At 42.4% G+C, this 26,420-nt stretch overlaps 1 protein-coding gene across 3 annotated transcripts; it reads left to right on the top strand.

Moving 5' to 3' along the window:
* Positions 1 to 26,420, top strand: DHRS12 (dehydrogenase/reductase 12). Of its 3 annotated transcripts, none has more exons than XM_082065439.1 (10): positions 1 to 117; positions 617 to 750; positions 4,414 to 4,496; positions 8,758 to 8,850; positions 10,315 to 10,396; positions 20,313 to 20,374; positions 21,104 to 21,208; positions 21,739 to 21,829; positions 23,173 to 23,310; positions 25,963 to 26,420. In XM_082065439.1, the coding sequence occupies exons 1-10, from the start codon at positions 11 to 13 to the stop codon at positions 26,088 to 26,090; spliced, it is 1,023 nt and encodes a 340-aa protein (XP_081921565.1). In that variant the 5' UTR covers positions 1 to 10; the 3' UTR covers positions 26,091 to 26,420. The 3 variants fall into 3 exon arrangements, with proteins under 3 accessions (XP_081921565.1, XP_081921566.1, XP_081921567.1); XM_082065441.1 differs by having other exon boundaries at positions 105 to 117; positions 598 to 750; XM_082065440.1 differs by lacking the exons at positions 21,739 to 21,829; positions 25,963 to 26,420 and having other exon boundaries at positions 23,173 to 23,241.

Genomic DNA, 26,420 nt, shown 5'->3' with positions numbered 1-26,420 from the left:
CCGGAGCCTTATGCAAGGGCAGGGGCGGGGCCGACACTGTTGTGGCGGCGGCAGCAGCAACATGTCCTGGTACCGCAACGCCGTGTGGTTCGTGAAGGGGCTGCGGGAGTACACGAGGTACGGGCGGCTGTGAGGCGGCTGTGAGGCGGCTGTGAGGCGGCAGCGGGCTCTGTGGCGGGGCGGGGCGCGCTGGGTCCGGCTGGGGGCGCTTCGGGGCGTCCGCGGGGTCCGCGGCGCGTTTCGCCACCTCGAGGTGTTGGGAGGTTTAAAATCATTTTTAATCGAAGCCTCCACACTTCTGCCAGAGCAAACGCATTTCAGGGCCTTATCTGTGAGAGCTGCCCGACGGCGCTGCCTGTGCCCCCCCTGAGCAGCTGTCATGGGGTGGCTGTGGTGCCACAGCCTGGTCACCTCCCGAGTGACAAAGTCTGGGCTGTGAAAGGGCAAAATGCCTCGAGTTTTTGTCATATTGCTTATCACAGTGCCACTGGTCCCACAAGTATGAAGAGTAATGGGGAGCGGGGGGATGTTCAGCATATGTGGAGCCATGAGGAGAGAGTGTTTTTTTTGGAAATACTCTCTTCTAGTTTCTCACAGGTGTCTCTGATTCCCTCAGGAGCGGCTACGAGTCCGCTTCCAAGCACTTTGATCCGGCCGATGTGGAGGTGAACGTGGCTGGAAGATCGTTTTTGGTCACGGGCGCGAACAGCGGCATTGGCAAGGCCGCGGCCACGGAGGTAGCGAGGAGAGGTGAGCGGGGCTGCCGTGAGGAGTCTGCACGGGGAAGAATGAAGGAGGCAGGTTTGGCCTTCCAGCACGAACACAAAGACACAGCTTCCCGGGATGAGGGGTCTGGTGTGTTATTTTACAGGGCTGTTAGTGTGGGTTGGAGGTTTAAGCACAATCACTAGTGTGAAAACCAGAATAATGAAATAAAATTGGCAGAGAGGATCGGTGGAGTGTTTCTCGAGTGTATGTTAACCACAACTGTGTTACAGTGGCATCGGAGGATGTTAGTGACAGATCAGGGTCTGCTTAAGGCTGATTTGGTACAAATATGAGCCTGGCTGAATTTGAACTATTTTGCAGAACTTGCAAATGTATGATGTAACGAACGAAAACAGTTGGCTGTGCTGAGGGAGTATGACAATAGCAATGTAGTTGTGCTTGACCTTAGAAATAACCTAAAGTTTGCGCCTTTTACCTGATTACAAGCAATCATTTTTTTTCTGTTGCTTGCCATAAGCAAGGAGATGGTGTGAACTGGAACTGGGTGCTGTGGAAGGATAAACCTAAGGCCTTTCAGAGTTGACAAAGTAATTCCAGTTGTGCAAGAGTGACAGGAGTTTTAGCAAGTAGAATAAAAGGGGAGAGATTGTGGCTTTGCTCTCTCTTTGCCTACTTAGGTTTTGTAATGATCTTAAGAAGGAAAGTGGTGGCTCAGTTAAATTAATTCAGAATTATTAGCATCAAAAAGCCGTTGGGTTAAAGATCCCATTCAGTGCCAGTATGTGATTGATTTTAGGTTCCCACTACTGCCATTATGCATAACAGCCTTATGTAAGTATTGCCTTGACTGGTGACTGTTCTGCTCACAAATGGATATGCTATGATAGGCTGTCAAGCTGAGTGGAACTGCGGAGGATCTGGTCACCATGTCTAGTATTACGGGCCCCAAGAACAACCTTGGGCTCATCCTTGGGCTCAGGTCTGATACCTTGCGTGGGTGTTGCCGTGGTTATGAAGTTAAAATAACAGTGTCTTCCTGATCCCATCCTTGCATGTGTCAGTCCAAAACTTAATGTCAGCCGTTGTTGCTCTGGCTTCTAGTTGAAACTCTTCAAGTACACTATGCAAGAAAACAAGGAGTTCAGACTCAGTTAAAGAATAACCAAGCTACATCAGATCTTTGTAAATAATGACAATCTTGATGACAATTTCTCTAGCCTGAGTTCAGCTTTTGTCAGAATCGGTGTCTTATGGGTATTGCAGATTTGGGCTTTCCTGTATGTCTTGTGAACTCCGGGTCCACTTTGATCCGGTCTTCTTCCAACCACTCTGACAATTCCCATATGTTGTTTAAATTAAAATAATTTTGATATTTACTGTGGAAAATATATTTAAATCCCTTTCCTAGCCGATAGGTCACACCAAAACTTCCCTCTCTCCTGAACGGCAAGAAAAAAGTTCATATTCAAAGCCCTTAAATCCCACCTCTGTTTTTACTGAATGTTTTCCACTGTAGACTATGACAATGTTCCTTATCAGCTTGAAGACCAGCTGCTTCTTCCATGTGTTTAGTTTTATCTGCACACATTACTTGTGCTGTCCCCTGTGCTTTGGGAAGAGCTTTTTGAATGTCTGCAAATGCATATCCTTGACTGCCTTAAGGTCTGTAATTAAAGCTCTCTTGTGCAGTGAAGCCTGCAGTCATTGTGAGAATGTCCAAAGATGAGCATTGGACACTGTCCCTTCTGATTGTCTTTTCTCTCACTCATGAAATCTACTTTTCCTGGAGCAAAGACTGTATTTCATTCTGGTCTTTATATATCCATGCCTCTCTGGTATGGTCCCTTCCATGCATGGCATATGTGTAACACAAACTGAAGATGAAACTTTACTAAACATTTGTTAGTGTCAATCGTATGATTATCCCAGATTCGGGAGTTGTTCCACTGTGGTTGTGCACTTGCTAAAAGTAACATAACCAACTCTGGCAGTGCAGTAGAGGAATCACACCCTGTTAGAAATTCTCATTAGAACCCTGAGGCTTCTTTCCTGCACCGGCTGCATGCCAAGTTTACTTGCTGTAATGGTGGTCAGTGTGAGAACATCTTTCATAGACAGAAGATTTCATTACTGGACTCCGTGCTGGGCTGTGCAGTGTCTGATTGCTCTATGCCTAGGGTACACTTGGTGCCTTGCATTTAGGATCTGTGACTAGAAGAGTGACCTGGCACTGTTGTTTCTATTATCACTCCTTCAGGATTACATTGCTTGAGCCTTCTGGGGGTGGACTGCAAGCAACCCCTAAAACACCTTTAACAATAAGTAAAAGTAAAGAATGCGGGTACTGCTGTGACTGAGATTAACACATTACTTGTAATGATCAGAGAATACAAAGCATAAAAATAAAAAATAGTTACGCCTACCTGTACTTTAGTCCTCTTTTTGAAGGCTCTCTTTAATGTGGCGAAGTTATGAGGTCATGGTGAGTGACTAGGCCTTTGAGAGGAGCCTTGCCCTGCATATTCCTTTCATAGAAAAGTTGGTTGGAAGGAACATCTAGAGGTCATCTTGTCCAGCATCTCACTTGAAGCAAGACTATTGCCAGCACTAGATCAAACCAGCCTTTGCTTTGTCTCTCTGGATCTTGAAACCCACAAGGATGGAAATTATGCAGCCTCTTGAGAAAAGTGAAAACTTTTTTCTTAATATCTAACCTGAGCCTGCCAAGCTGTGACCATGGTCCTTGTCAGTTCTCCCACTGCTGAGAAGAATTCTTAAATGTGGCATTTTAATTTCCTTTTCACAGAGCCATTCCAGTCCCTTGTGTTGTTGAAGCCCTTTACTGAACTTTTTAAGGCATGTGCCAAAAGAAGCGTTTATGATACAGATGCTTTGACTTCAATTTCCAGTGTAGCCCTGGTATTCTATCAACACCAAACATGATGTGAAAACTTCCCAGATATGGTTTGGTCAGACAGTGCCTAAACTGCAGTGGCCGTCTCCATCCACAGAACCTTGCTTGGGGACTCAGAGCATGATACTTTCTCCCTCCTTTCTGCCTTCAGAGTGACCAGAGCCAACCAGAAATTTTCAAGCTTTCTCAGTACATCCACTAATTGTGTCCTGAACATTTTGTTTACCTCAGCTCTTTGGCAGACTCTGTTGAGATTCTTGGTGTGTCCAGTCTGCCTGGGAGTACTGTTGGCTCTGGGCCTTTTGTGGGGATTTTTTCCCTAGGAATGGCCCAAAGCTGGTGGATGTGAAGCTGCTATGGGGTGCTATGACCTTAACCAGCTCCCTGCTCATCAGCAAGTGTTATGGGAGCCCCAAGACCTCCACAGACCTTCAGCAGCACCGATGAAAGGCCACGGCTCAGCTCTTGGCAGCAGGAAGTGGGATTGTTGGCTGTGGACAGCTCAGGAACATTCTGCCTGCTGGGAAGCTCCTGTGATGTTTCGGCGACCATCTAACCAGTATTGCCACTGCTATTAACAGGCTATAGATTTCCCACAAACTGGAATGCAATTACAAGAAGTTTTTTGTTTCATTTGGACTGTATAAAAAACTAACCCCAGACAGAGCTGTAAACTGCACATCACTTCCTGACCCTCCCTCTTTGCTACTGCCTCCCCAAGCACTCTTAGTAATTAATTATCCGATGTGTTTCTTGTGGAAATCCACCAGGTGGCACGGTTCATCTGGTTTGCCGAAATAAGGAACGGGCTGAGGCTGCCAAAGGAGAAATAGTGACAGAAACAGGCAATCAGGTGAGTTGAAATTTGGTCTTTTGTTTACTCTTAGAAATACTGTTAATATTAAAGACCTTAGAGGCTTTGAGATATTCTGTTTTGCCATTTTGTGTTGTGTTTTTAATAGTATTTTCATTTGGACATGCAGACATCTGGTAGTCTGTCATCCATATGGTTTGAAGTGATTTAATTTCACTAGGTAGTATTTTCTGTGATTAATAACATCACCAGCAGCCTGCTGTTTTATTTAATGTTAGTTGTTGATATGTTTTGTGATGTCCTACTTTTTATTCCTAACTATGTGGCTGAGGCTCTTAGAAGTTAATGCATTGCAACACTCTTGCAACAACATTTATGAGTTTACAGTGTTGAAGTTGGAAGTTTTATGTGTTTGAATAACATGCTCTTGATTTGCTAAGGTTGGCTGCTCTCTGAAGCCCTGTGTGTTGTCCCAGTTCCGTGCTCTACAGACTTTTTCATCTCCTTTTCTCATAGCATCTCTTCCTTATCTCCTCTCTTCTGTTACATATTCTTTTTGCTTCTGCATATATCACTCTACAGTATACTCCTATAGCTGTCACTGTTGCTTTTGCTAATTATTCAGGCGGGTATGTGTATGGAGAAGTACATTGTCTTTCTGTCTTGGTATATCGGTTTTGTCTGGGGTAGAGTTAATTTTCTTCATAGTGGCTGCTGTGGTGCTATGGTTTGGTTTTGTGACCAAAACAGGGTTAACAACCCATGTTTTAGTTATAGGTAAATAGTGCTCGCACAACATCAAGACCTTTTCCGGTTCTCATGCTATTGATTCCAGAAATAGTTTTTAATGTGGATCAAAAATTATGAAGACTTTTTATGGTTAGAGATACCATATTGACTAAATTTCTGGTCTTTGGTTTCAGCTCTCTAGTGTGACACAACCAGCATTACACTTCAGTTCTTTAATGGATGTGAATTAGATCAGTCCATATGTAGAAACAAACACATTCCAGCTGTCTATAACTGTGTTATCCCACAGCTATAGTAAGACTGGTGATTATCTGTGTTACCTCCTTTTCCAACTGTGGTCAGCCTGGGAAGACGGGCGAGTTCAATGACCTCTGAAGGTTCCTTCCTGTTGTTTTCTGTCATTTGGTGAAACAAAGCTTCGGGCAAATAACATTCTTCCTCTAAAAGCAGCACATTTACTGCATTTGCACTTTTTGGTAGGCTGCAAACCTGTAGTTTGTCTAATCATGAAAGAGTAGGCGGGCACTGCAGAGCTAGTGCGTGACCCTGGGGACAAGGCAGAAAAGCAGAAAGCAGCATTCAGTGAAGTGTTAACGAGCTGTACGAGAGGCCCCGTGGGACATGTGACTGCACAGGGAAGAGTCATTTTAATAAGGAGTCCACATGAACATCCTTCTTTATAAGTACTCATTCAGAAGCAATGCAGGGAGGTAATAAAATGCTTTATCTGCAACTTGACAAGCTGTATCAAGACTCAGCTTGCTCTTCTTGATCATCTGGATAGAGATCCTGTTGTAGTATATGGCAAAGATTTTTTTTTTTTTTTTCCATCTTCCACAGCAACACATGCCAGAGTTCAGTGCTGAAATGGAATTGCTGTTTGGCAGGCACCTGCATCTACACGTGGAAACTGAGAAGTTCTAATCTGTTAAAGTAGTTCTAGTCACGGATGTTAGTTCTCACTTTGAAAATTACTTTGTTACCATTGAAGACTTTTATAGGGAATAGGCCTGTGGGTCATTGTTCTGGGCCAGTGTTGCAGTCAGCAGATAAGTGTTTAGATCTTTTTCAGTCTCTGAAAGCTCTTGTAATATAGAACATCTGCCCAAAAGTCTTCAGTTCTTCTGTTCCGGTAGATAATGGTAGTAACTTTAAAAGTAGAAAGCTTTTAGAGACGTACCCAGTTAGGAAACAGTAGAGCAGTATCAGGATTTTGGTCAGAAATGAACATTGTGATAAGAAAATTCTGACCTAACTCAACTAAGGAGCTGAAATCCAATGGCTAGAAAGAAGAAGTCATATGGGTTTTTTTTATCTTCAGGGAAGCACAATTACAGGCAGGGAGTAATGCATTATAATTTTCTCAGCTTCTTCACTTATCTCATTTGTTTGTATAATGACTATATAAAGAAACAGCTTGGAAAGAGAGGAGGCCCTATAATGATTATTTGTTGTTTTGCATGAGAACACATCCTCTGCATAATTATTTTAAAACTGCCTTTTCCTGGGGTACGTCATAAGACTGTCTGTGGTGTGTCTTTGAGATTAAGTGCTATCCAGGAGAAGAGTAGGAGTTGACATTCCTTTTGTATGCTGATAAATGCCACTGTGCTTGTACTAGGTGGAACACAAATTTGCAAAAAGCAAGAGAATTGCCTGTAACAAACAGTAAAAATGTTTTTGATGTTTTGAAGAGAGGAAATATTTCTATCTTTAGTCGTTTAGAAAATTATAACTTGGCTCTCATGTCAAGCTTTTCCTTTTAAATTTATTTTTTTTAAATTCTGTTGCATCCACGTTCCTGGCCATAGTATTTCAAAACGTTGCAAGACTGTTGTGACATGGAGTGGCTAACAGGGACTAAGCTGTTCATGCAGCGGTTAGCGTGGAAGGGGATGCAGAAGTCACCTGTCACTCTGAGACAGCTAGACTAGGCACAGCGATGCACCTGACAGTGTGGGCTTCTGCCCTGGTTGGAGCGGCTGTGCCCAGCACGTGGGAATCTGGCTCAGGCAGAGCTCCAGAGGAATGATGTGGCAGATCTTCGGCTACTGGGACTGACTGTTATTTCTCCCTGAGCCTGGGACAGAGCATGATGGTGGAGCATCGTCTCTTGGGTTCTGCTGCAATCAAGGTGCTGGGCTGCCAGGTAAAGCAATGGCAGGAGGTAAGCAGGCTGCATAGCTGTAGGAAGCAGAAACAGGAAATCAACAGAGTCTTTGCACAGAGTAGAAGAGCACAAACCCTACATTGCATGGAAGGAGGGACAGCTAGAAGCTATGCTCAAACAACTGATGGATAGAGACTCACAAGATGGGAAAGACTGGAAGCTTGTGACTGCTGGCAACAGAAGGCAGGTTGGTTCTCTGCCTGCAGATGTGCATTGATAGAATAAGTATAGTGCCATGGTAACAGATGAGGAAGAACAAGCTCTCTCAGGGCAGGTGTTGGAGCTAGATGAGCCTGAACGGTTGTTGGCACTGTGAGGAAGTGGTGGGTGATAATGGCTGGAGGCTCCCTCCTGTGGGAGGTGGAGGCACCCATCTGTGGGCTTGGCTTGATGTCTTGAGAGCTTTGTTGCTTGCTGGGGACTCAGATCTAGGGTATTGTGGAGAGTCTGCTGAGGTTCATCTGGACCTCAGACTAGTACCTGTTGTTGCCCAGCCACATGGGCACCCATGACATTGTGAGGTGAGACCTTAAATTCATCAAGAGTGCTTACAGAGAGTGGAGAGCATGGAGGCTGAAGCAGTGCTCTCCTAAATCCTGCCAGTGAAAGGGAAGGGCTTGGGTAGGAGCATATGCACTCTGCAGGTCAACACCTGGTGTCACTTTGTCTTTGGCCTTTATGACCTCTTTGACCTTCTCTGAGAAATGAGCACAGCTGAGCAGTGATAACAAAGTGGAGCAAGAGTATCTTTGCCAACAGGTTTGCTAAGCTAGTGAGGAGGGCTTTAAATTGGTTTCACTGGGAAATAGTGACCAAACCCAGAAGAGCAGTGGAGTCATGGGGATGAGTACATGTCTAGGGAACAGCAAAATGGAGGAGGGTCTCACAGTTTTCATGTGAAAGCGACATGACCAGGAATGCATCTCAGATGCCAGTATGTGAATACACATACCATAGGAAACAAACAGGAATCCATACATGGTTGCACAGCTGTGATCTCACTGGCATTAGAGAGATGCAGTTGGCATGACTGCAGTGCTGGAACGGAGGTATACAGGCCCTCTTAGAAGGGCAAGCTGGGAAGACAAGGAGGAGGAGTTGTGTTCTGTGCGAAGGAGTCGTTTGAATGCATGGAGCTTTGCTCTGAAATGGGTTATGAGCCAGTTGAGAGCTTATGGGTAAGGCACAGAGGTCAGATCAGTCTGGATGATGTCATGGTGGGTGTCTGCTATAGACTGCCTGATGTAGTGAATGAAGTAGATTGAGCATTTTTTAGAGCGCCGGGGCAGCCCAATGATCACAGGTCCTGGTACTCATGGAGTGCTTGAACCACCCCGATACCTGCTGTAAGTTACTTTTTTTTTTTTTTTTCCCCTTTAGAATATCTTCTTGCATATTGTGGATATATCTAATCCCAAGGAAATCTGGAAGTTTGCTGAAAATTTCAAAAATGAACATAAATTACATGTGTTGGTAAGTTTGCATAATTAAATCACAGGTCTGTCTTTGAAGTGTATGGCCTCTGAACTTGTCCAACAGGTAGTCTAGATTTTACAAGTTGACCCACAGTTCTCTGCTCAATTTTCTCAAGGTGTTTCTGTGGTAGTTTCTGTGATCTGTTTGCCCTTGTCTGTTCTCAGTTCACATACACAGATACGACATTAAAAAAAAAAAAAAGAAATGCAGTATTTTTTTTAGCTGCATCTTTTGAGGATCTTACCGTGCAAACACTGTGGCCTTTAGGTTGCATATCAGGCTATGCATGTTCTGCTAAACAGAATAAGACAGGGACTGATGCCTCCTTCCAAGGGCAGATTACACTTGCTTCGAGCTAGTCCCTCTTAAAGATTAAATTTTTATAGAAAGTCTAGTTAGAGCAGTCTAAAACTGAGCCATGGAGGGAGCTCGCAGTTAAGCAGCATGGATGGTAAGGGGCTTAGTTCTCTCTCCCCTTTACTTAGCAGTGCAAATTTGCCCTGGGGATTGTACTAAAACTGAGGCACCTGGAGCAGTTGTTTTAGTGCTTACTAGATGCTGAAATTCTGATAGAAATGGGAAAATTGCTTGTGAGGAGTGGCAGTGAAGGAGCAGGGAGGTATGTAGGGACAGATCTCTTTTTGATGTGGGAAAAGAAAGCTTGAGCTTCTTCTGGAAGGTAAGGCAGAGAAAGAAGTGTGTCTGAGAATATGCTGGCTTCACACAACAAGCTTTTGAATTTTCATGAGGTTCTGCCTTACAGTGCTCTGTGCTACAGTGCTGTTTTAGCAGTGTGTGCATCAGGTGGGCGTATCTGTGCAGGATTGCCAGGCAGAGAAAAGCTGAGGTCCCCACAACCAGGGCACAGAGTCAGTGTGATGAACCTCTGCTGGTTAGCTCTGCTCCTCTCGTGGCTAACCCACTGGCCTGGCTGAAGTGCTGCTAAGTTTGGAGCTAATTCGTTTAATTTGATGAGGGTGGAGGTGCCTGCAGACTATTCTACCGTGTCGTACAGTTTCCCTTAGTCAATTTTCACCAGTACAGAAACCTCCAACAGAGAATACATCACCACATAGCACAGATGATGTGGGATCAGTGTGATGTCTCAGATGAGGCTAACAAACTGCACTGTGTTTGTATGTTCTAATACTGGCTCTACAATGTGCATATTATTTTCTCTGAGAAAAGAGTTTAAAAACATGCAGGAAGGCATGAAGAGGACCATTGACTATTAGAGTCATACATATGTGGTGAGCCATTTCTCTGAAGATCCTTTATTTTCTGAAAAACTTATGATCAGCAACAGAGTATATGACTTGGAATTATGTGGTTTATGGAAACAGTTTGTACCTTTGTGTTGCAGTGTCAGAGAAGAGCAAACTATCATGGACTGCTTGCATGAGTGGTTTTGTTTGTAGATATTTTTGTAGATGATTTTTGTTTACAAGAGTTGTCTTACAGATCAATAATGCAGGGTGTATGGTGACTAACAGAGAATTAACTGAAGATGGACTTGAAAAAAACTTTGCAACAAATACTTTAGGTGAGTATTGAAGGCTTAGTTCTGAAATATAGTTATTTTGGTTACAGAAGCATGTTTTTACAGCTGGGTTCAGGAGGTGTATATTTCTGCTCCAAGAGGGATCATACTTCTGCTATGCCAGGGAAGCAGGAAAGAAAAAGAAGAAATACTACAGCTTGTTTGGAGTGTCATTTTTTTTGATTTGTCCATTTTTCAGTTGTTCTCATATCAGTGCCTTTATTTGTCATAGCAGCAGTGGACAAATGCAGATAACATTTAATTAAATTGGTTCTGAAATTTGCTAGGAAACTTTGTTCCAAGCAGTGCTGCTCATGATACTCTTTTTGTAATAGGTGTGCTTCTGTGGCTTGGATGGCGCTGGGAGCACATTCAGATATTTTAGAAGACATTCAAGTGCTTCAGTAGGCTTGAACAGCCCTGTTTGGTGTGACAGGTGCACTGGGTAGGACAACTGTGCCTTTTATGGTGCCCTGGACATGCTCAAACAGATGCAACATCCAGTCAAGTGACTGAGCAGTACTGGGGAAGTCTTAGGCTAAAAGCTGCACCTCTCGTGAAGAGAGATGTACTGTTTGCACCAGCAAACAGTCCTGGCACTCTGTTTTCCCTTTGCTTCCATGCAAGATGGGTGGCTTTCCCATGAGATTGTCTTTAATATATTCAGAAGTGGCAAAGTAAGGAGCAGCTGTGATGCTTCGTTTCTGTGTTTTCTTCCTGTTCAGTAATTTGTGCAATGAGGAAGAGGGAAGCTTAGGCTATAAAGATCAGGCATTTTTAGAAGTAATAGAGCCCGGAAACCATTGTTGGGTTTTATTCTTGTCCTTTTTCCTGCGTTGCTTCCTTATCTCCTATTTACTTGTGAAAACTAACTTTTAGTAGTATATATGTCTTGTGCTTAGATGATGTGGTGCATACAGCTTGTTTTGTTCTGCAAGTCTGACCACATTAAACTGAGAATTAATTAAAGTATAAAGGCATAACTTAATTTTCTTCAAATTAATCTTCTGCCAACATTCATCTGTTTCTCATGGTCAAAATTCAAAACTAATTTTATTTTACTGTCGGATTTCCCATGGTTGCAGAAGTACAAGAACTTCTACCTTGAGAAATGTATTCACCTTAAATGAGTTTAACCCTCTTGTGGTCTTTTAAACAAAAATCCAGCAATGTGCAAAGGTGCAGCTCTTCCAGAGAGAAGCAGAGTGAAACAATACAACAGTCTAAACATGTTTTGCTTTAGTTTTAAACATTGAGGAAAGGAAATGTATTGCTGAGGAACTGTACTAGTGCATCACTTGAATTAGATTTTATCACACAAGTAAAAGCAACGAGTTCTGCTTTCCCAGTTGTTAGTCAGCCTCACTAGAGATATATAGCTGCATGTATATAGTAGAGAAAGCTGAATTATGATTGTAGCAAACTAGGAAAATGTCTGTATTATCTTTCACGAGTGTTATGTGTAGATCTTTGTGTATCACTTGCTGTGTGACTGTATAAGAAGGTTAAGGAGGTGATTGCACATATCACAGGTAAGTCATTCTCTATTGACCAACTTCTGTGGGATTCTAACAAGGACTGGGTTGTTTGCTTAGACTGGTTCTCTCTAGGCAACAATAAGGATTAAATTTTGAAGCTTTTAGAACAGAGTGGAACACGGTTGAGCTGGAATAGGCCATCTGTGCAAGAGAAAGCTTCTGTGCTTGCAAGTCAGGCACACATGGAAGACCAGTGCTATCAACAGTGCAGGAGTTTTTTCTTTCAAAGTCAGAAATGGAATAAAAAAATAATGCCTGTTGGAGTGATAGCAGGAGAAACTGTATGGAGAAATGCATATCAGAGTAGATGTGTACCCTAAAGGGTACACCTAAGCACTGGGTACCTTTGGGCATGCTTTACTCTGGAGATGTTACTTCTTATTGGTAATTATCTGTGATTATAGGTTTGAAGAGAAAACCTTGGCTAAATTAAGTGTGGCTGGTATGTAGGTTGGCTCTAAACTAGAATGTGGTCTGAGGGGAAAAAACTAAATTCCCCTCCCTGCCTTTTGGCCCAGAAAAGCCAGAGCCTGAAGGGTGACATGGGCTCAAAGCCCCTGTTTTGAAAATCTGCAGTTGTCCCTCTCGTCAGCAGCATGGAAACAGTAACTCATGACTACCTGATTTCTGCAGAAATAATATGGGATTATATTAACATTTTTTTCAGATCTTCACATTCCTTCCATCCTTCTTTGACTGTTTCTACCCTGGATCTTGGCTTTGGTCTAGTAAAGGAGTGTGTAGGTTGTAAATAAGAATGCAAGACCCTGAAGTACAATATGCTTTAAATGCAGAACAGTCTTTGAATTCTGTATCTGACATCTGATTAGCATTTATGTAAGTTGTAGAATTGCTCATCTAGGTGTCTAAAATGCTGTGGAGCTTTTAAATCCAGGCTAGGAATATTTTCCTCTTGTCTGACTTGTTAGTCTGATTTTTGATATTTTGCTTAATGGATGTTCAGTTCTAATTGATAATCTCATTTGTGAAAGCCTACTAAAGTAGGCTACATAGAAATATATTGGTATGTATTAGTATTATATAAATGTATTGGTTAACGGTTGGACTCAAGGATCCTTTCCAAACTAAATGACTCTATGGATCTGTTCTATGATTATATGATCTCTTCTTGGACATATGTGAGGCAAAAATGAATGCCTATGTCCTTTGGTAGATAAGATGAATACATACAAAAATAATACTGGTTAGAATAGAAAGTCAACCTCCCTTCATGTGAAACCACCACTGACTGGCTCATTGAGGACAGCTCATCAAAATAGGAGGTGCAGAGTCTTCTCTGGTGGTGTCAGAATTTACAGGTGGGTGAAGGTCATGAAAATGCAAAGTACAGATTGATAGTTCAGGCTTTGTATGGTTTGTTTAGTGTTCAAGTTCAAACTGTGAACTGCCTCGAGCAGGCAGTGGCAGCTGTATCTGTGCCTGGCATCCTTAAAATGGGGTCAGACACAAACATTGTATGGCTACTTGTGGTTCTGTTACTGCTGTCACATTAAATATCTTACCTTTTTTTCCCCTGCTGGATCCCCAAGGGTTATTGCTCTGATTGCTGGAGCTCAGTGAAGGTGCAGAGAGCAGAATAGATGTGGACCACTTAGGCTGTAATGTGGGAGTGCTTGCCAGACACGAGTTTGAAATGCCACATTGCTGATTGAATCACACCTTCGGTGTGGAAGTGGGCGACTGGCGTGGGGTAATGTGGGCAGATTTCCTGGGGAGCTGCTGATCCCGATGGGCAGATTTATTGTGTGTTGTTGCCCTTCTGTATCCTCCTGTGGGCTGGCCTTGTACTCGGGCTTCTAGGCAGGAGCTGGGCAGCAACAAGCAGTCATTTCTTCTGATGAGACTTGCAGACTTCTGAGTCAACACTTTTTTAAAAAAAATTCTGATTTTATTTTACTAGCTTTAGTACAACTCCCAACAAAGACTATTCGAACTGCCAGTATTCAGTCATTTTGGAAAAAAAACTGTCAGCATTGATAGGCAAGTGGAGGCAACAGCAGCATGTTTTTACTGAAGCACTAGACATATAGCTGAAACAATCCTTGTTCCTCTATTTTATAGCCTGCCTCACTTTACTTTTAGTCAACACATCTTCTTACTTGACATGGAAAAATGGCATATATGTTACATTTTTATTGCTACTTAGCAGCCAAGGGGATGCTAAAACCCACTTGGAGATAAATAAATGATGCTCCCAGCATGCATCTTTTCTGCAGTCTAATGTACTCTCATGTTTTAATAATATAGCCACATACATTTAGTCTCTGTGCAAGAAGGTGTAGGGCCAGGGGAAATAAGGTGCTTTTCTACCACAGTAGCAGTACAGTCCATCCATGGCAATTTGCCTAACCTGTATGAATATTTGTCAGTCTCTTCCCTACACATAAACCGTATCTAACTGGTGTTTCACACAAGCCAGCGTTGCCTGTTGGGTTGTGTTCTGAACAACTTGGAAGTCAGGCAGCTTGTAGACCAGCTGTCAGTCTACCGTAAGGTCAGTGCTTAATGTTTGGGAAGACAACCTTACCTGTGAAAAGGAGACTATGATACTAATTTTCTTTCTAAAGAACTTTGAGACTTATGGATGAGAGGTGCTATGTGAAAGGATGAAGTTGAATATAGTTGCACATCCACTAACTATGCTGAAGCCTAGGTCCCTAAAACACGGAACAACCCTTATTGAGCTGAGGTTTGTAATTCAATGGAAAAGTGAACCTTTGTTTTGTCTCTCATGTTCACTAGCTCTTCCCATACACTCTCAGTTATTGCTAGTGTGGGGGAATTGGCCCACAGAGACAGCACACTAAAATCTTCATTCTTGATCTTGTGCTCAGGAAATAGGCTCAGGGATGTCTCTTACTTGGAACGGCATACATTGAAGGCTTGAAAGATAACCAGGTCAAGGAAGAATGTGTAGTTTGTTCTTCTTTTTAAAGACTTGGACATAAGGAAAGCAAGCCAATTTAACTGATTTTTACCAGATGAATGAACCATTGAAATCTGTACAATAAAACTTTTTTCTTTTTTTTGTTCCCACTCTTTTCACAGTTGAAATAACGCTGTTCCTAATAATACTGCAAAGCTCAGGCAGATGGAAAACTTCACTGAGTGTGGTGCTGGCTGCCTGCCCTTGTCTGAATGTTAGCAGATTAAAAACCTCACCAACAATTTAACACTAATTGCCAGATAGAACATCAAGCAAAAAATGTTCTAGAATCCACCAAGACACTTGGGTCTGCAATAATTGCATCATCAATTAATTTGATGTTATAAAGGGGTAGTGGCTTTACAATGTGACTTCTGCTGAAACCATAATTTTCTTTATAAATCAGTTTTAAAGTACAGGTTTGCAGTCACTTTAAATCTGTGAAGCAGGGAGGAGTCTGTGTTCATGCGCTATTGTTATATGTGATATCCTGTTGATTTCCAAGTCTGAAGTATACAAATCCTAAGGAGTCTTCCAGGTTTTGGCAGGCTGAAGCTGAGTTATAATACCAGCATTTTGGAAATATGCCTCCACAGTGTGTGTTTATATTTTCTGTTAGGGCTATTCTATGTTTTGCTTAGTTTAATGTTCTAGTACAGAAAGATCTGTAGCCTTATGTGGGAATGAAGACCAGTGTCTAATAAACTGTAGGCTTCTGTTCCTTGCACGGGGATAACTTTGACTTTGGTTACGCTGTGGTAGAGATGGTGAGATCCACGGTGAACCAACTGCTGCAAGAATGTGCAGAGTTACCTTCTTGCTAGACCTAACCATAGGCTTTTCCACAGAGTTCCCTCAGCTTCTACTTCAGGTCACGTGAAAGGTAGCCTCGTTTTATGTAAGAATTTATGAAGCAGACAGACTAATTTTTTTTTTAATAGTAGTAGTAGTCTTTTAAACAACTTGATGTACAAATAGTGGGGGTTTTTTATTATTTTTTTAATCTCCCTAACAGCTCCTTATTTTTTGGCACTTGCATAATTGAGGTTTCACTCTGTGATTGTGAAACAGTGAATTACTGCTCATGCAGGTCGACAGAGTAGTTCACTGTAAGAGTTAAAAATGGGAGTTGCTAATTAGGACACCATATCAGATTACTCAACTAAATTGAGAAACGGAGAAAATCTCAGAACAAGTGGTGCACTTACACAATAGGCCACAAGGGAATGCATGGTGATTCAATTAGATTTTTATATTTTTTTTTGAGCAAGTAAACGTGAAACTTAAACATTAACATGATCAGCACTTGGGAGGGACTGTGAATGAGCAAAGTGTCTTCTCATTAAGTGCCATGCTCATGGCTTTTACTGGAATTACCATGTGTAATGCACAGACTGACAACCCACACTCTCTGATCTACCATACAATAGAGTTGGTTGAATGATGTGTAATGCTGGAGTAGCTGGGTCCTTATAGGAAGGTTATAATTACATGGTATTATACATGATTTGCTATTATGTGAGCCCAGCTTCAAGACATAAAACTTGCAGGAATTTTTCCAAAGAAAAGCAAATGTTCAGAGGGTGTTTATCTTTAAAAGAAATTGTGCATTCAATCCCAGGAGCCTCTTTAACTGGCAAAAACACGACCAGCAAGTACTGTCTCAAACGTGGAACAGGGATGTAGCTTGTCCAGTAGGTTTCTCCAGTCAGCTATTCACCTCCACAGAGTTCAGTGAGGGCAAGACGAAACCCCACATGGGTGGGTGATGGACGGGATGCTTACTCACCCCCTTCCCTAGTCCTGCTGCTTCTGAGCAAGTTCCTGAACTCATCCTGCTGGACTCTGGCGTGGCACAGCAAATGCTCTTTTCAAAGGAAAGCGTTGTATACTGTTTTCCTGCATTTTTCTTTTCTTTTTTCTTTTCCCACCTTTATAGCAGTGAGAGCCAAGCTTTCAGGCCATGTGCACGATATACCTTCCCGTGGCAGGAACGTTTAACAGTCTGAGCCCTGTCACACAGCCATAGGGGCAGGCAGAACAGCCATATGTCCAGTGCTGCCTTGTAGGTGTGCTCATTGCTCCCTTTCTGCTGGGAGTGAGAAAGAGAGAGGCTGCTACTTGAGTTTCCATCATGTCAGTAATTCAAAGTAGTCAGGGAGAGCTCTTCAGACAGAAATGTACTGCTCCCAGTTGCCGTGTGTCCCAGAGGGTGCTCAGCTCCTCCTCTGTCCTGGGTACAGCTGCTGGGAAGCAGGCACTGGGAAACGTGCTGGCCTCAAGGCTGAGCATCTCCACTTTCAGAGTATCTGCTTGAGACAAGGACAAGCTTTCTCCAGAATACCCCCAGGAGTACTGGCAGTTCTTTTTTTTTTTTCCAGGAAAAAGGGGTCTGTCTTTGTTTTTTGGCAGAATCCTGAAGGTCCTCTCAGTGGAGGGGTAGGATCACCAAGGTACCCAACGCTTAATGCTTGCAGTGCCAGGCACTTCACTGCTGATCATCACCTTTCCCTCCATATGCCTTTGTGTTCTCTCTTGGTCTTTTAAACAATATAAGAAAAAAAAAAGTGACTTCAAAAGATCTGCACAGTTTGAACACAGTGGTAATTAAGCATTAATCATGTTGATATGCTTTACCATTTTTAACTAAGCTCTGTGGAAAGTACATTTAACAGACTCCTTTAACAGACTCCTTTAACAGACAAAAATGATTTTTGTGTCAAAGAAGTATACTAGAATGCTGAAGTGTTCATTTTGGAAAGGCAGAGGTTCAGTACATTTGTATTAATAATCAATTCTATGACAAAGGATATACAATTTGGATGTTGTCTTGATTTCCTTAAGTGGGGGGAGAGGGGAATGTAGTTTCTTCTACCAAATCAGTCTTAGTTGTTCTTGCAAATTTTCTTTAACTACAAATAAAATTTTCCTTCTTTGTTTTTTATTCTGTTCATGCAGTTCATGTTTTTATAAGGACTGTGCCAGGCAACGTAGTCCTTTGTGGCTTCCTCCCCTTTGACTTAGAAATTCATTTCTGTGCTACTGCATGCTGCAGTACAACTGCGCTTGGCAAAACACAGACCATGGAGTACGTGGCTGTGCCAGACCTCTAGACTGACTGCACTTTGTGTTGTTCCTATTTGTTCAAAGGTTTCTAGCAAACTACATGCTGGCTTTTACATCAATAAAAACATGGAGGTTTCAATTGTAGATGGTGTATTCCAATCAGCAATACACCTTATTGATAAGGTATTCCAATTAATCTGCCTGACAGACCAGCCCATGCAAATAAGCATGTTTAATATCTGAGTATATTTGTGAGAGTACTGAGAAGTTTGTGTTCACACACTTAAAGTGGGGACAATAGTTGGTGAAATATTTAGTAGTGGGAGAAATTAAATGCTTCACTTGTAACGTCTGATGTGTCGCATCTGTGTGTGTTTTGAGATACTAGTGCTTACCATAGGAAGCTGGGATCAAAACTGGTCTTTTTATGCGTTTTCTCGAAGCAAATGAGCAAATGGCTTTGTGGGGCCAAAAGATTGAATGCTCTGGCTCTGTGGGATTTAACTGAATTCTTAATAAACTTGAGGAAGAGAGGAGTCGCTGGATTTGCAGATAGTTTGTGGTTTTAAATAAGCACATAAACTTCTGACAAGCTGTAGTTGCTATGAGCAAGCAGGATTTTTGGCATTGAACATTTTTCTCATCCAGCTGGAAAACAAAACAAACCCCAGTTGTTAATGAGGCAATGTTAATGCATTCATCTTTGCATCCCTTTAGAATTAACAAACCAACGTGAAGCCCCTTATAAGTGTAAATTACTCTGCAGAACAGTAAAATCCAGCATCCTCATAGCTGGTGCATTGCAGCTCTGCCTTTAGGAAACGCAGCATATTTAACCAAGACATGATGTTATTTTGCATTTGAAGAATCCATAGCAAATGAAAATTTAATCCAGACTCCCAGCTTGTACTGAAGGGATTTTGTTTTCTGTTTTTTTTACCTCGTGGCAGTCTCCCGTGACAATCAACGGTAGTTCTTGTCCTAATGATGTCATCGTTCTGTCTCCTCACCGCTATTGGGGGAGACATACAGGCTCTCTCTATTCACTGGCAACTGCCTCTGCTTGCATTTTCTGCTGAAGACAGGCTGCATTTACTCATCTGATGTGCATTCACTTAGTTTGATTTGCCAGGGTTTTAAATATATTGTGTGCATATGGGTGTCCCTCTGATTATATAGAGGAAATGAAGAATGCTGTGACTGACGGGGAAAATGAACAGTTTGTTCACCGAGCATGTAACACATTTGATTTTGGTAGCGTGTTTATAAACATGCTGTATTTTAACTGAGTGATCTCATTGCCTCTGTGGAAGAGAGGTTATAAAGACACATGCTGGAGTCTTCATGTCTAGTGGAAAACATGGCCTTGGTAGCTCATGGAGAAAAATATGTTTATCACTGACACAGAATTTTTGAACTAGAGCCATTTGTGAAGAGATGAGAGGGAAGTATTATACTCAACAAAGAAACACTAGACTAAATAGTGCTAGATTAATTTTGAATTAAACATTTTCTTTAAACACAGTTTAAAAGGGAAAAAAGATCTCTTAAGAAATAAACAAAAATCCCTGTGTTGCACTTGAGTGGGTGAAACATCACTAGGTGTGTCTGAATCAAACACACCAGAACTTGAACAATGTTTTGAATAACAAACTTTGCTACTCATGGTGACAGCTGTAATGGAATATATTTGTGTGGTGTGTACAAATCTTATGCTAAATGAACTTGATTAAAGTGGGGAAGGACACAGTTCCGTTTCCCCACGTAATCTTGGCTTAGCCTTGGGCATGCAACATCAATGTTTTTGTCCCCAAGGGTTCCCTGTCTTCTGTAGTAGTCATGCTGGCGATTTAAGAGGCAGTTTTTGTGTGCAACGCAAGTCAGAAGTGTTGGGGTACTCTAATTTCACAGTGAGAAGGTAAAAATGGTTGAGTTTTAAGTGCATATGCAAGGGTCTAAGATACACAACGTGAAGCACAGTTCCCTTCTCTTGTTCATGACCCGGCATATGTACATGTATATATGCCACATGAAGGGGAAATGCATTCTCTTTTTCCTCACTGATGTTGCCTCTCCCACACAGAAACCCATACCCAAGCCATTTCGTTTTCACAGTCGTGGCTGGAATGTAGTGATCAGTTTGCTCTGTAGGTACAATAAACATAAAAGTCTATAAAATAACTGATGTGCCTTTGGAGAAGTACGCAGCATTGCAGACCAGAACAAGTTGAATAGGCATATTGCAGGTAAGAAAATGATTAAATTCCGATGAAGCTTCAGAGATAAAGAGATGTTGTGACAGGGGGTGGAGAGAGAAGAAAACCTTTTTAAAAAGAAAAGTTAATGTTGATGTCTGTCTGTCTTGTAGGTACATACATTCTGACAACTGCCCTGCTGCCCCTGCTGGAAAAAGAAGCTGATGCCAGAGTGGTGAGTCTGCAGTGCTGTTGAAAAGTGGTGGTTTACTATTTTTACTATTCTTGTGACAGCATTTGTTTGGCTGTCCTGGTGATGCAGAATCAATTATGATGCTGTAAGCATGTCTAGAATTCTCTTGTATTTTGCTGACAACAGCCGCCTTCTCCAAGGCAAAGCTCCTGCTTGCTGTTCTCAACCCTTCTTTGGAAAAATGAGTAAAACACTTCCTTTGGAAACTTCCCCTTTTCCTTTTCCTGGGGCAAGTTATCTCTTGCAGAATAGTGCAAAATGCCTATAATAGGAGTGTAGGCTTCAAAGAACCTTACAGGTCTTGGTCTAAAACTGGAGAGCAGGTATACCTTTTAAATGAGATTTCCCAAGTTTTGTACAGTCTCTTGGTTTCTAACTAGCTTCTATAAATGCTAAACATAAACTACAAATAGTGCTATTCTGCTCTTTTCTTTCTCCCAATTACTTTTCAAAAGTAAAATGCACAAAGTTCCTTAACAGAATCAACACCACTTCAAATGAAAATCACTTTCTGAAAAAATGCTATTTCTTCTTCCTCATCTCCAAGTACGTTCCACACCCAAGGACAAGTATAGTGCAAAGAGTTTGCAGAGAAATCCTTCTAGGAACTTCAAAATATGGGCTGAAGACCACATTATGTGCATGAGTGTGATTGTGTGGAGTTCCTGCGTTTGCTTGTCATTCATTTGCTTTTCATTCATTCACTTACAGATAACGGTTTCTTCAGGGGGCATGCTAGTTCAAAAATTAAACATATCTGACTTGCAGTCGGGAAATGGGACATTTGATGGAGTTATGGTGTATGCACAAAACAAGGTACAGTCCATGGGTTAGAGAACAGAGCCCGGCACTCATTTGCTCGGTGGCTTACACCATCTGCTTTGCAAAAAGCCTCTTGTTTGCTGTTGCTTTCCTGTTTTATCCAACCACACAGAGCTATAAACGTTCGAGAGTATGATGGCATGCACTTATGAGTGTGTGCCATCTCATGCCAAGAGCATGGCTAGACTTTGATTTGATTTGATTTAAGTCTCAAGGGGAGAAACTGTCTTTAGCTGATGGACACTTCCTGCCTGCTTAGTTCTTAGCTACAGTCTGCAGCAAATAGATGTGGTCAGTAAAAGCAGTGTAACCACTTGATAAGTAAGCTCGTGGCCAGCATATGGATTGCGATGACTACAGTGTTCTCAGACAAAATTATCCAATAAATCTAGTCAGGATGAGCAAGGGTATATTTCTGCTATGCATAGGTGCCCTGCTATGGTGTAGTTTATCTCCCTGGGAACTAACTTGTTGGACAGGCTATTGAACTTGATGCTTGTCTGGCTCTTTTTGCTCTATCCCAGAGACAGCAAGTTGTCTTGACAGAACAATGGGCAAAAGCTCACAGAAACATCCATTTCTCTGTTATGCACCCCGGCTGGGCAGACACTCCAGGTAACATCTGCTTGACACTCTGAGTATATTTTTTTCTTTTCAGGATTAGTCTAATAGCAAAGAGAAATGAAACTTTCTGGTAGATTTCTCCAACAGGTGCAGTGATTTCTTGGCTACAAACTGGTGCTTGAAGTAGTTTTGTACTCCCTTGGTAGCTCTGTTCTGCACAGTGTCTGCTGTCTGTGTATACAGAGAATAATGATGGGCAATGAATGGTTCCAGACCCACACAAATGCACAGCAGAGCCATAGTGCGTTAAGCTAACCTTGAAGTTACGTTTGTAGTGGGACTGTTAAACACACAGATAAGAGCTTTTGCCTCTGTGAGCACCAAGGTGCAGATGCTGGGAATTTGCAAGGGCATAGAGGAAAATGGAGCACACACCATTGTGCAAGCCCTGTTCCTCTGCTCTTCCTCTAAACATTTATTGCTGTCAAGAAGCAGTGTGTTTGGCCAGACAGCCCTTTGCGTGAGCTGCAGCTGTTCTTCAGTGACTGTGTCTCAGCAGGTGGGCCAGCACCAGTTATCCAGTGTACATGTTGCGTTCTGCAGTATCTTACCAGCCCCTAACACCAAAGCTTGGGGTGCAGACTGGCAATTCCATCTCTAGGTCTTCCCTAGGGATACAGTTTCCCACATTAGTTTCCGATGACAGAAGCGTTTACCCATCCTTGAATACTGTGCTTTCCAACTAAATATCCTAGTATTTCTTTTTCTTTAAAATATGTGTATTTTTACACATCCTTTGTGGTTTTCAAACCTAATGAACCATAAAGTTATCCCACCTTAAAGTTCAAGGACTATCCAGCCCCCAATAATAAACAGCTGCAGGGGATGGGGCTTCAGTCATCACCTGTTGGACATAAGAAACCAGAGTTTAAACGTGAATTATATAGTTAGTGTAGATACTGTTCACCATACAGTTTTTAAATGCAGTACTGTGACTGGTTTCCTAAAACTGGTGAGAAAATAAGAGCTAAAAATCCTGTTAGTATAATTGTTATTTGGTATTTCTGTTTCCCCCATGTCTTACTTTGTGGTTTAGAATGGAATTGGCTCAGGAACCTCTTCTGGGTCCTGTTCTCAGCTCCTTCTAGTGTTATCCCTGTAATTTGACCCAAACAAACAACTGGTGGATCATCTGGCAGTTTAGCAGTATTCCAGCACAAAGTCATACCCCTAGTTATGGGGAAATACTCATTCTCTTTCATAACTCTGAGATGCTTTATCTTCTCCCTACACTCACAATGGCAATTTTAAGCTGCCTTTTTTTGTTTGTTTATTTGTTTTAAATCAAAAAAGCCTTGCGTGGCAGACCAGTGTTACTTTGTTATTCTTTCTAGCTGTGAGGTCCTCAATGCCAGATTTCTATCAGAGGATGAAGAACGCTCTGCGCACAGAGGCCCAGGGAGCTGATACTGTTGTGTGGTTGGCAGTGTCATCTGAAGCAACAAAGTTACCAAGTGGCTTGTTCTTCCAAGGTGAGGGGGCAGTGTCTTACAGTGTATAGCAGTGGAGATCCCTGAGCTGCCTGGACTGTAGGATCCCCATCTGGCGTGGAAGGGGATTGAGGCTCCACTGGGCAACTGTATTTCAAAGGATAAAGTATTTATCAAAATAATTCCAGGACTAAGGGTTCAAGTGAGCATTGTGCAACCAGAGAAAAACTGTATTAAGTTGTTATGTTCCTGCTTTTGTTCTCTAAAGTAGCTGATGAGGACTTCAAAGGATTTCTTTAGGGCAAGTTGGGCTTTTTAAAACAAAAATGGCTGTGTGCAGGACTGTGCCAAGTGGAGGTGAATCGCAGCAGGCAAACAGCATCTTTTATGATGCTGGGAAACTAGCATCCTTCTGACAGAGCACTGGGGGTTGGCTTTGCTTTGACAGGCTCTTCTTCCTACTGTTTCATGCTAGTTAAAGCTGCCAATTCCCCCTTTCTCTAACGCTGGGCAGAGACTTGAGCACAGTGGCATTTTTGGCACTGTAAGCGGAGGGAATGGAAAATTAGGGTAGAGCCTTTCTTTTCTCCCAGGCAAATGACAGGCACCTTAGTAGGAGGAGCTGGAAGCATGGATGTCTTACTGGTGGTGCAGGTCAGTCCAGAAGGAGAAAGGCAAAGCTCAGGGTAATTGCTTACAGAAGCCCAGTTCTTTTATTGGATGTGGCACTCAAATCCTGATTCACTGAATTTCTAGATGGAACATGCAGGAAACTTAGACTTTTCTGGAGTTGAGCTGACTTTGTGCCTTCTGTCCCCTCCCAGACAGTCACACCGGGTTGGCTGACAGATACTTTAACCTGAGCTTTCTCATGTCATCATGTGGTGCCTACAGAAACACTACATCCCAGCTGCTCTGTGTTCTTTGTGAAACCAGGCTTTGCATTTTTCATACTCCTATCACCTTCTTTGGTCATAATGCTTCTGCTCAGTTATTCTTTCTCTAGATAATAATTCCACCAGGCTCTTGCCTTTGACCTTTTTCTACTCCCAGACTTAGTAAAAAGGGAACACGCCTTGGCTCTTTAGATGTATCTGTTGACTTTTGAGAGCTTTGGTTTTGGCATGACTGCCCTTAAGGCTGCAAGAGAAGTCCTGTGCCCGTGTCCCATGCTGATCAAATAGTGATGAAGTTGATTATTTCTCTCTCTTACTGCCCTTTGGAAGCCACAGCTTAGTATGGGCCCTTCTTTGGGCCTTTTCAGTAAAGGGCTTTGTGTGCAGGAGCACTTTATCAGAGACCCTGCTCTTCTGGTCCTAGGTGGCCATTTCCCAAATAGCAACACCTTCCCTCCATTTCCTCTGTTCTCTTTTATTCTCTTCCCTTTGAGTGCAAACTGAAATGAGCATTTTTTTTTTTCCTGAGGAAAAAAAAAATGGGAAGTGAGAACATGACTCCTACAACATTCTCTTCATCTGCCAAAATAAATAAAAAATGTTTGCCAGAGTTCTGTTTTCCAAAGACTTGAAGCTTCTTCTCCGTGATGCTGAACTTGGCTTTCACACGTAGTTCCCAAACTTTAGCACAGGCTACTGGAAGCACTGCAGTTGGGTAGGAAGCAGCTCATATTCCGTGACAGAGAAGGGAACATTCGTTTGCATGTTTCTCTCTTCTCAGTTTTCCATGAGCAGAGGTTACGCTGTATGTGCAGCCAGTTACAATATTTGCTCTTAAGAGAGCAAACATCTCTGCTCCCCTGGGAAGCCCGATGGAAGCCTGATAGGTTTGCAGAGAAATCTGCTGCCCTGTGCTGCAACTGCTTGTTCTTCTAGTCTCCTCTTGAATCCCTCTTCTAGTCTCTCTCTAGTAGGTGGCTACTGCAGAAGTTGGACTTATTAAATAGAGTAACAGTGCTGTACCAGCACCCTGGTTGTTGCTTCATACACGTGAGAACATTGTTGTGAGGTTCCCAGGACCTAGATATTGTAGTTTTGGAGAGAAAAAATCCCTTAGAATGGATGATGATAAAGTTGGATTTACACAGAGGGAGCAAGGAATATGAGATCTGGAAAACCAATACAAAGCATCAAACTGAGCAAATTTGGGCAGACATCTTTATGTTGGATACATGTTACTTCTGGTGGTTGAGCAATTAGCAGAAATTCTTTAGCAATTAGAATTTAACCATTTATTCTTAAGGATGAAAGTAAGCATTTTGACATTGAAAATTTTGCAACGTCCTAGCTGGGGAATTTGTGTAGCACCAGAAACGTTATCCAGGAGGCAAGAAAAAACTGTCTCATGCTGCAAAAGCCCCTTCTGCCTGCAACAACAGTTGCAAGTTTTTGGTCTTTGTGTACAAGCGTCACACAACTGAAAGGATGCTGCCCTAACCCCACAACAAGGCCATCCTTCGTCTTTCCTGTCCCTAGCTGCACATGAGGTCTCCCTCCCCAGCCTATTGTGCTAAAGCACAATGACTCTAGTTCCAGAATACAACTGAAATCAGTTTAATTTCTGGTTTGGAAGATATGCTTAACTAACAGTGTTTACAGATACCTAGAAGGTAAGTTTCCTGCCTTCAAGACCATGAGGTGTGTTTGGGAAGTATAGACCCTAGCAGAAAAATCTTTCACCTTTGTGGTGAAAGAGATAGTTAAACAGTTCAGGATTTTTTATTTTTTTGTCTTCCAGACAGGCAACCTGTCCCTACACACTTACCCCTGGCAAGCACGCACAGCCCACCTGAGGATGAAGAGAAGCTAATGGAGGTGCTGGAAGAATTCTCCCAGAAGTTTAAATCCGCTTCTCTAGGAACTTAGTGTCACTACTCAGTGCAACCACAACGCTTCTAATTACACAGGAACAGCGCTGTAGTGCGCCTGCTGTTGAGGGGAAGTAGGATGCTGTAGGCCTGTTAAAAATAGATTGTGTTCAGGTGTTCTCATCATGGGGCAGAGTGGTGCCTGCAATTTCTTTTCTTGCTGCTGCTGCCAAGTTTCTCCCATGGTGAATATGCACCTGCTGTCTCAAGACACAGTAAGGTTGTGTCCTTTGAATTAGAAGAAAAATTGGGAGGCATAAAATAAAGCCCAAGACTTTGTGAAGTTACCCAAAATCTTTTAAAACAGCGCAGAGAAATGCAGAGGAGT

Source organism: Streptopelia decaocto (assembly GCF_964273445.1).
Source record: "Streptopelia decaocto genome assembly, chromosome: 1".
In the NCBI taxonomy this organism is placed as follows: Eukaryota; Metazoa; Chordata; class Aves; order Columbiformes; family Columbidae; genus Streptopelia; species Streptopelia decaocto.
The sequence above is the reverse complement of the archived record's forward strand: the minus strand, read 5'-3'. Positions and strand labels throughout refer to the sequence as shown.